Below are 10,894 nucleotides of genomic sequence, written 5' to 3'. Positions count from 1 at the left end.
CCTTTTCCCCATCTATACTCCCATGGTTGAATCTCAAAAAAATATCTAAAGAAGAATTAAACTAAACTTCAAAACCAACACGTGTTGGTTCAAGTGATATATGTTTGATTCCCCTTAAGCAAAGTCTCAGGTTTGAGTCTTGTGGTTGAAAAAATGCATAATGGGAGAATTAACATCACATACTTATGGATGTTCCCGGCTCGGACATAATTGTCTGCAGTGCAAAAATACCTATAAAAAACAAAAAAAAACTAAACTCCAAAATCGAATCAAACCATGTTTTATGGTTTAGTTTAGTTCCACCAGTTTTACAGTTAAAATCGGAATCACTTACATGTAAAAGATAGCTTCACCCAATGTTGTTACCAAAGTAAGGTGATTGCTCTTCTCCCACGTGGAGATCACAGAAGAATCATCCAACTCCAAGTTGCGTGAGTAGCTCCTTTCTCCTCTCCATTCAAAGCACAAGACCTTTCTAACCTCCATCTCTTCTTGTCCTTCAACTATCAAAGTCCTAATCATCCAACTCAACCCACCCACCAATAATTGTTATTCATAGATGGAGTAGAAGAAGCTTATGAGAAACTACTCATAAGCTTTGTGGGTCCCTTTTCTAGTTAACAATATTGACGATCCACTAATGAAGGAACATTTTTATGGAGATTTTTAAAAAAATATGAGTGTAATATTAATGTACTACGAATATAAAAATTTATATGGGGTGAATTTTTTAATATTATCTATCATTTATTTAAATTACTTCTCATAAAAAATCAATAATAATTAAATATGAATAATAAATGACTCATTCAGTCATTCACTATGGAAGCATTTTTTCCCCTAATATTTGTTAAACCCATAATCTCAAATAAAATTCAAGCAACAATGTATTCAAATCACTTTGTAAGGTTGTCTCTTATCATGAAGTTAATAATTAGAGAAAATGGAGATATATGTAGGTAAAGATAATCAATAAAATTTTAAAATATATTAAAAATTTAATTTTAATTAAAATTTAGCTATAAATAATAACACCAAAAAACATAAATATCCTTATATCTGAATACAACCTCTAGTATATGTCTTAACACAAATTTTTCTAGAATGGTTTTAAAGTTAACCTACTAAGAAAATAAGCAAATTTTAATAAATTTAGAACGAGGATGGAAAAATGTGTTAATTTTTTTCCTTCTATATTCAAATAAAAACTTACATCGAAAATGATGGAAGTGTATAAAATATAAATAATGTAGAAATATTTGGTTTACATTCTTGCAGTCATAACAGTGAGGTTGACCAAAACTATGGAGTTGCGTTCCTCTGTTCATGACAACATACTAAGCTTCTTGGTAACAGATGATTGCTTATATATCCATTCACTTCAGCACCTTTGTTTTCTTCCTCATCACTTTATTTTATCATTGTTTTTAGTTTTGTTTTTTTCTTTCTCAGAAATTGAGCACTCAACTCAGAGCATCGATTGACCTTGGAATCTGTAAGTACTTTCACCCTTTACATCCTGTTAATTTCTGTTGCTTCTTCATGTTCTCGCACTTGTACACAATGCATGCCTCTCTTTTTTCGGTACTTTTATTGTTTTATTTTTATTAATTTTGGTATCTTTTGATGGGTTTTCTCCAAATTGGGATTTTGCTTCTTGGGTCAAAATCTGATTTTTGTGTTTAAAATAAGCCAATTTGAATGGTAAAGAATTTTGGGTACTTGTTTAGTGAGAACAAACGGTGAGAAAGGAGGGGGTAAGAGATTTTCGTATGTCACTAATTTGTGCTCTTAAAGAGATCTGAACATTCTGAATTTCTTCAAATGGAGATTTGGAATATGTTGCTTCACCTATAACTGAAGGTGGAGTGATTTTATTTGTTCTGATTGTATGATGATATCAATATCTGTTTGAAGGGTAAATTTTTGAATTTGGGTCCTTAAGAAGTACTGAAGTGAAGAATAAGTTTGGTCTTGAAACTACTATGTAGGTATTGACATAATTGAAGCCTTAACTTTTACTTGCTATTTCCATATCAGAACTCAAAAGTTGATTTATTTGTAATTTTGTATGATAGAGGGTTGTTTAATCTCAAGTGGCATATGATATCATGTTTACATTCTTATCGACATCTATGTTGAATGTTATATCTCTTCTAATGGGGTTCATAGATATTTTCACAACTCGTCGTTCTTTTTATTTTTTGTCTTCCCCCTTTTGTGTCTCCTCTATCCCTAAGCTCACTTTAGTGTTTGCTTTTAGTTGGATCTTTTAGTACAAAATTTAGTTAAATGTGGTCTTTAGTTTTTGTAAATTCTTTGTACAATATTTGATCTACTACATCATCGGTTCCTTACGCACTTGCCTTTGATTTATAGGGTTCTCAATACTTTAGATACAGAACTTGAAATGGATTTACAAAGGAATCTCTGTGCCAACACCTGGGCAAGGTCGTGTTCCTTACCCTCTCCTGGGAATGGATTGCAGACAAATATATCCTCAAATCCTCCCCCTTTCCCTGATTTTGGTTTGCAGCATAATCTAGACAAATGGGATGATCCGTCTCTTTCAGATTATGGGGTCGGGGGAGAGACATCTTTTAAAGAGTTTAACCAATCTTCTCAAACTCAGTGTCCACTTTCATATGACTCCAACAATCAGATTAAGAACCCTAATCAAGAAAGTCGCCTGTTGAGTGATTCATCACAAACAATTAAACTCCCGGATTGGGACCCAAGTGTGATGTTGAATAACCTTTCCTTTCTTGAAGACAAGATCCATCATCTCCAGGATCTAGTGCGCTTGATTGTTAGTCAAACAGGCCAACCTTTTGGCCAGCCTAATGAACTTGTAACTCAGGAACAGCAGCTCGTCACAGCTGATCTAACATCGGTTATTGTTCAATTGATCTCAACTGCAGGTACTCTTCTCCCTTCTGTCAGGTATACCCTTTCAAACAGTAGTCCATTGGTTGGACAGCTTAGCCAACCTCGTGAGCTTATTGCTCCCTCCGCGTCAGGCCTGAGTAGCCGAAGTATTCAACCACAAAATAATAATGTCAGCAAATTGCCTGATCATTCCATGCTGAATGATCCACCCAATAATTGTAAAATGGAACAAAACTGTAATATGGAAGAACATGAATTAAAAGATGAAGAAGATGGAGAAGATGGAGAAAACCTTCTGCCTGGTTCCTATGAGATCTTACAATTAGAAAAAGAAGAAATCCTCGCACCTCACACACACTTCTGTACAATTTGCGGGAAGGGATTTAAGAGAGATGCAAATCTTCGAATGCACATGAGAGGTCACGGTGATGAGTACAAAACCCCAGAAGCGCTCGCAAAGCCACATAAAGAACCTGGATCTAAACCACAGCTTATCAAGAGGTATTCCTGCCCTTATGGTGGCTGCAAGCGTAACAAGGATCACAAGAAGTTTCAACCTCTGAAGACTATTTTGTGTGTCAAAAACCATTACAAAAGAACACACTGTGACAGGAGTTACATTTGCAGCAGATGCAACACCAAGAAATTTTCAGTTATGGCAGATCTTAAAACTCATGAGAAACACTGTGGTAAAGATAAATGGCTTTGTTCATGTGGCACAACATTTTCAAGGAAAGACAAGCTCTTTGGACACATTGCTCTCTTTCAAGGCCATACACCAGCCATTCCCTTGGATGACATTAAAGTACCGGCTGTGGCACCGGATCAGGACTGCAAAGAAAGTAGTATGGTAGGAAGTATGGACTTCACTTATGGATCAAATCCTTCAAGTGTAAATGGAGTTCAAAATGCCATGGATGTCAAATGCAATATTGATGATCCTATCAATTATTTCTCACCATTGAACTTCGAAACTAACTTCGACGTGTTTAATGACTCAGAAACTTCATTCTCTTTTCTCATGTCTGGAGCATTTAAATCTGCAGGAGACTCAAGTTCTGACAATATTTTGTAACAATTTGTACTGACGTTGATTTATGTTTTTCTTACCCATTGTTGGAAATAAAACTATGGTTTATGCTAAATGTGTAAAGCAATGTAATTTCATGTATTCCTAATTTCTTAAGAAAGATTTTCTTGAAGATCTTGTTCATTATTCAAAACCTGTGGTAGAAATGTAGTATATGGAATCCATGAATAAGGAAATGTAGTATATGATATTATTGAATGATTGAATTGTTGAGTTACAAGAGAGTATGTGGCTCATATGAATATATAGCCTAGATTGCTAGCAGAAGAAGCAATGTAACAAACTTAACTAACTTGTAACAAACTAATTAACATATTTAATACATGCTAAAAAGAGAAATGATTCTGCTACTAAAACTAATCTTAAGTAAACAGAAATGCACAGATGGCTAAGCTAGGTGCATCCTGATGCAGTAGAAATGATGCATCGAAGGATGTGCTGATGTGCCAATCTAATTCGCTAAGGTGTGTGCTGATGCGCCAAATTTTCTCGGTCATGTTTTGTCTTCTCGGTCAGAAATCCTCGGTCAGGTGCTCCTGCTTACTCAGTCACGATGCACTATAAATCCTTGGTCATGGTCCTAAAGCTGGCTCGGTCAGAAAAACCTGTTGCAATGAAAAAATGTACATCATACCTAATAAGACATGTGCATGAAACATAAACATGGATTAGATTTAATAACATCCATATAGGTTAAGGAAAAATGATCATCACGTTTCTAGAACTACTACCACTATTGAATGAAGAACCAAAATGACACTTATCTTTACACTTGCACAAGCAAGTTCAAGGGTGTGTTAGCATTTGAATTTTAAAATGAATATTCGACAAAAATGTCCAAATGCAAGATTAAAATGTCCTTATCAATCAATTGAATTGTTTAAAACGGATAATTCATGCTAGATCAAAATGTCCATAACACTAAATCTTAAATTCCTAATGCACAATTTGCAGATGCTAAGCATCATTCTTTAGTGGCCAAATAAAAAGACAAACCCAATCTTAGTTAATGTTCCAAATTTTGCATTAATAATGCAAGTATAATACTAATAGTGAGCGTGGAATTAATTTAGTGTTCACACCAAAAACTTTGTAAGTTGTATTTTTCTGTGTTTTTGTTGGAGATAGGTAATTACTGCATATCAATCTTTTTATATTTTCCTTTTTGTTCTGACGTTGAGTCCTTATTAATTTCATGTTAGCCACTGCACCCTATGTAAGAAATTTGCTTATGAATCCTGTTGTGTGTGGCAGGTTTTTAATAACATTGCTATCAAACGTTTCCTATAGCCCCTCTCTTATCCTTTTGTGTGATAGGTCTTCTAAAACTTTGCCACCAAATGCTTTTTATAGGTATGTAATGTTTGCTAGAGATCTTTTTTTTACATGTACGAGCAAAATGATAACAATGAAAACGTGTGCATAGAAATATTAAATATATAAGTCAGTATGATATTGAAGTGGGATTATTAACAGTTCAAATGGCATAGAGAAATAGAAATAAAAAAACGTCCATAAAGTGGAAAACATTGATGATATTTGAACGAAAAACTAGTTACAAAAATGCTTTGGTTTTGATAAAAAATTAATGACTTAGACACAGAAAAAATCTTAACATGCAATAGTTAACAGTTTTGAATCAAAAGTTCAAAACTGCGTGGAGCAACATCTGCTCCTAAAAATGCATCAGTTTTGATAAACTTAGACACCCAAAAAAGCTTAATATGCAATAGTTAACATAATTTTGAATCAAAACTGCGTGGAGCAACATCGGGTTCCAAAAACACCATTTCATGTACAGAATGTTTGGTAAGACAAAACTTGAATGCAAGATCAAACTTAATTAGTATAAGAATAAGAATAAAATTGGGGTTAATAAAAAAGAGAAAACATATATTTCTACCCCTAACAACTTATATTTTGTGTAGGAAAAAGAAAATAAAATTTTGTAAGTTTCTTCGTCATGTTAAAGTTTGAGAATGATACTCTTCAAATATTCGGAACCTCGTCTTAATGAAAGACCTAAAGTTAAAAGGTTAAGTCTCATGATTGTCATGTACTCATAGAGCATTTCTTACCTATTAACACACTATCCATTTTATCTAAAAAAGTGAGGCACTAAATTATGTTTATTCTTCAAGACAATTTGTAAGAAAGTGATTGATTTTGAAAAATTACCTATATTGCAAAGAGAAATTAATGTGACTTGTTTCCCACATTAATTCTTTGACAAAATAGTTCATCTAAGCATTCATCTTATTCGAGAGACACAACTATATACGCCTTCATATATGAGATGGATGTACCGTTTGAGCGTTGTATGAAGATATTAAAAAAGTATGTGAAAAATGATCAAGACCAGAGGGTTTATACTTGTATTGTTGAGCGATATATTATTGAATAAGATCTTGAATGTTGTAATGGATACTTTATGGATGCTAGTTTCATAGGCATTCCAAAACCTCGTTATGCCGAAAGAACATTTGGTGAAGGGATTAGTAAGAAATAAATATTATCTGTATGAATGACATAATTGGAGCAACACACTTATATGTTTTACACAATGTTGATGAGGTTGAACTATATGTTGAAAGACATAAGGAGATACTTAGGAGTTCTAACCAAAGTAAAAATGAAAATTGGATTTTGAAAGAGAATAATCAGTGTTTTATAAAATGACTAAGAAATTATATTGTTGAGAAGTTGAATATTGACACACATCCTACTTCTGAAAGATTGAGATAGTTAGCTAATGATACAAGTATTCATGCCTTATCTTACACTAGTTACATAATTAATGTGTTCACATTTCATACGAAAAACAAGATTATCAAAGTGCAATGAAATATATTGGTGAGACTATTATTTCTCAAACTATACATATATCAATTGTCTACGATAGAAACCACATATATGTGAATATGTCATACTTTAGAGTCATTAAAAGTATATAGGAATTTGATTACACAACATTTCGGGTGCTAGTTTGTAGTTGTATGTAGGTTGATTATAATAATGACTTTCGAGTTAATGAGTTAGGGTTCATACATGTAGATCTTAATAAACCATGATATAAAGATGAATATTTTATTCTAGCCAATGTTGTAAAAGTTGGACCGGACATCAAACTGTAAAATATCTCATACAAGGTCTACTCAGTTAAACCATCTGATCAGACCAGACATTAATTAAATTATAATTATATATAAATATATAATTATGCTTATCCTACATATCATTTTTTTTAATTATCATAGTTTTAGTAAATTATAACTCTTGAAAGATTAGGAAAAAAGATGAGTTGAGAGAGAAATGGTTTCATGCCCTCACTTCTTTCATAAGAAAAAGTGAAAGTACTAGATAATAGTTGTTGGCCCATGTTGTGACCCAGCCCAACATTTAGACAACAATAAACCTAATTCTAAGTGTGGAACACTAATAGTAGGAGGCATAGAAACAATGGCAATGAAATTTTGCAGGTGAAAAAGATCACAACTCCTTCATTTTTGCAATCTGCATCTCTTCTTCTAAAAAAGATCCATCACCACTACAAGTTTGCCTTCTCTCATTGTGATCGACCTACTCCAACTCTCATTCTCTCTCCTCTCTATCATCTCTCCTGTTGTCTTCTAGTGAATCGTCTGGTTTAGTGGCCGGATTACTTTGGATTATCCCGGTTTCACCTGATCGAACCAGATTTTAGACGGTCTAAAACGGTCCAACCAAGTGTAGGATAACCATGCAAACCAAGACCGTTTGGAGCACCGGTAAACAGTCGGACTGATTGAACCATCCGGTCCTGTCCGATTTTCTATGTCGATGAGCCGACTGATATGAAATTGTCCATTATTCTTTTGAATAACAAAATTATCGTCAATAATATTGATGACCAAGATAATAATGATATTAAAGCTGTTGATGATCCTTTATTTGAGATATCACAATCACGTGAGAGTAGTCCAACTATAATGATGATTTATATAGAAGACTTGATCATGATGATAGGATTTGGGTGAATCCATAATTTCTTCAATGCAAATATAATACAAGTCTCAATCGAATAAAAAAATGGAAAAAATGCTTAATCATGAATCATTGAATGTCTCTATAACTTTATATTATATTTGTTTATTTTTTAATTTTAATGTACTTAGTATTATTGCATTAATATATAATTAACATAATGGTTTTTGATATATATATATATATATATATATATATATATATATATATATATATATATATATATATATATATATATATATATATATATATATATATATATATATATATATATATATATATATATATATATATATATATATATATATATATATATATATATATATATATATATATATATATATATATATATATATATATATATATATATATATATATATATATATATATATATATATATATATATATATATATATATATATATATATGTTGGATATATTTCATTTAAATGTATGTGTGCATGTATCATTTGATATAACAACTGGTGCATTAATAATACTGTTTCAACAATGCTTTTTTGAGCAAGCACCGTAGAAAGTGTTAGATTTCACAATACTTGCTTGAGTGAGCATTGTTGAATGCCTACTTTCTACCATGCACATTTAAGTCAGCGCTACAGAACGTGGGCGTTCACTAGTGCTCGCTCAAGTGAGCGTCGTTCATTGCCTACTTTTTACAGTGCTTATAAAGCGCTCTTGAATCTAGTTGGAGAAAGTGTTAGATTCCACAATGCTCACTTGAGTGAGCATTGTAGAAAGTAGAAATTTAACGATGATCGCTTGATGAGCGTTGTTGAATGCCTACTTTCTATAGTGCACACTGAAGTGAGTGTTGCAGAACATGAGCGTTATAAAGCACTCTTGAATCTAATCATACGTTCTAATCGGCTCATATATTCAATATCCGAAAGCGCGGTTGAATAACAATTTTAAGTGTTGTTGATTTGTAATTATAGTATACTGTTAGGTTTTTTTTAAGCAAAAGAGGGTAGAACCCTCCCAAATTTATTTATAGAAAGTTACTAACCGAAAAAACAGACTCAAACATGTCTAAATCTATAGTTGGGCATTCCCAACCTATTCCTATTACAATCATGAAAGATGAAGTTAGGAATTGAATTCCATATTGTGTCTCTTTTTTATTCTAAACCAAAAGAAGCCAATTTATCGGCACAAGAATTTCCCTCACGATAGATATGCGTGATTTTGAAATCCATTGATTGGAGTCTCTGGTTGCACTTGTACCATTCATTTGTCAGCTTCCAAGGAGGGTTTGATTTGCCATTAAAGATTTCAAGAAGCAGCATTGAGTCACATTCAAGCCAAAGCCTAAGCCAACCTCTCTTGAAGGCTAAATTGATTGCCTTGATTGGTGAGTGTAATTCGGCATAAAGGGCATTTTGGATGCCCAAGTAATTAGCAAAACCAGCCAAAAAACAAGCCATTATGGTCCCTGAAAATCCCTCACCACCTGAGTTAGGTTGTGAAGGATAACACTCTCAAATCTCATTGGTTGTTGTAATCTTTTCCAAGTTTAATGAGTGAATATTAAATTCAACTGACATCATTATATCTTATTGCAAAAAAGAACTATCAGAAGTTTTTTTTATTAGTAAAAGTAATATTTTAGAAAAATACCAAAGATACAAGAATAATACAAGGATGGAGTTTATGAAAAGTAGAAATTACAAGTAGAATCAAGATAAATTCATAAGATAATCACATAGATTGGTTATCCAATGAGAATAAACCACTGTTTGTTATGCTCCCTTTTCCATTAATCTAGAGCTGACCTCATCTTCCTTGTTTCTACATTCTAATGTATAGGGATCTCGATTGAATTGAATATGACATTATTTCTAGCCATCAAAATAGACCATCTTATGACTAACTAAATGATACTCTAAAGCTTTTTGCACCTTCTATTAATTGACATACCATGTGAATGGTGGAATTGACAGTTGGGCCAGATGTAGAGTAATACTAAAATCAATGTTATGAGAATTGGATCGGACCGGGCGATCCGACCTGTCCGACCGCTGAATGAACTTCAAAAGGACTCTAGTTTGGAGTCTTAATTAATCGAATGAGGGGTTAGACCACTTTGAACCGGTGAAGTCCCGGTCCGACCGTGTTAAACTACAATAACCCAGAAAGTAAACCGAACTGTTCACATAATTTTAAAAAAATAGAATACTACTAAAATATTTTATTTTACTTCGGTACAAAAAAAGAAGGAGAAATGTTACTTCTATATAATTATTAATTATACAAAATTTTGTATTTGTATATAATATATAAAATCACTTTATTTGACTCGACAATTTAACCGTTTAAACTGATTAAACATAATACGAGACCTCTTCCAATTTGATGTTTGATTCGGGTTTCACAACATTAACTAAAACCTACCTATTATATATAAGTTTTCAAACAAAATAAGTTAATCTTGAAGAGGAAAATAGATTATGATAAGATTCTGGTTGTTCGTTAGAAAAGGCTATGTTCCCAAATCAGAAGTGATTCCCCTTTTAAATTGAAACCTTGTTGTGCTGGTGACTATTTTGTGAAAAGTATTATTGAACATGCTTATTGTATCACTACACTTCATTGTGATATTGCAATGGTTGAACCAGCCCTTTTACTTCCATTTATGTTATTGTTGTCTCATAAAAATCTGTTAATATTTTCACATCATTAAGGAATCATGTATTAGCATGTGTATAACTTTTGATGTAGTAGTTATTTGGGAGAATTTGGTTCGGGGAACAATAAATGTGGACGTTAGAAGCATATATGGATGATTATGATTAAAAGACAATTATTGATCATATTAAGTATTCTCATTTCTCATGATAATAATTGTTCCGACCTGATTCACTTAATATATATA

The 10,894-nt window shown here is 32.4% G+C and overlaps 1 protein-coding gene across 2 annotated transcripts; it reads left to right on the top strand.

Annotated features, from left to right (window-relative positions):
* LOC109360924 (protein SENSITIVE TO PROTON RHIZOTOXICITY 1-like) lies at positions 1,244–4,097 on the top strand. Of its 2 annotated transcripts, XM_019606142.1 has the most exons (3): positions 1,244–1,349; positions 1,453–1,495; positions 2,380–4,097. In XM_019606142.1, the coding sequence occupies exon 3, from the start codon at positions 2,411–2,413 to the stop codon at positions 3,962–3,964; it is 1,554 nt and encodes a 517-aa protein (XP_019461687.1). In that variant the 5' UTR covers positions 1,244–1,349; positions 1,453–1,495; positions 2,380–2,410; the 3' UTR covers positions 3,965–4,097. The 2 variants fall into 2 exon arrangements, with proteins under 2 accessions (XP_019461687.1, XP_019461686.1); XM_019606141.1 differs by having other exon boundaries at positions 1,262–1,495.

The sequence above is a fragment of the Lupinus angustifolius genome, chromosome LG11, assembly GCF_001865875.1.
Source record: "Lupinus angustifolius cultivar Tanjil chromosome LG11, LupAngTanjil_v1.0, whole genome shotgun sequence".
Taxonomy (NCBI): domain Eukaryota; kingdom Viridiplantae; phylum Streptophyta; class Magnoliopsida; order Fabales; family Fabaceae; genus Lupinus; species Lupinus angustifolius.
Note: the sequence above shows the minus strand (reverse complement) of the source record. Positions and strands in the feature narration are given on the sequence as shown.

Excerpts from the sequence above, each read along its gene's own strand:
- LOC109360924 (XM_019606142.1), top strand. The coding sequence starts at position 2,411 with ATGGATTTACAAAGGAATCTCTGTGCCAACACCTGGGCAAGGTCGTGT.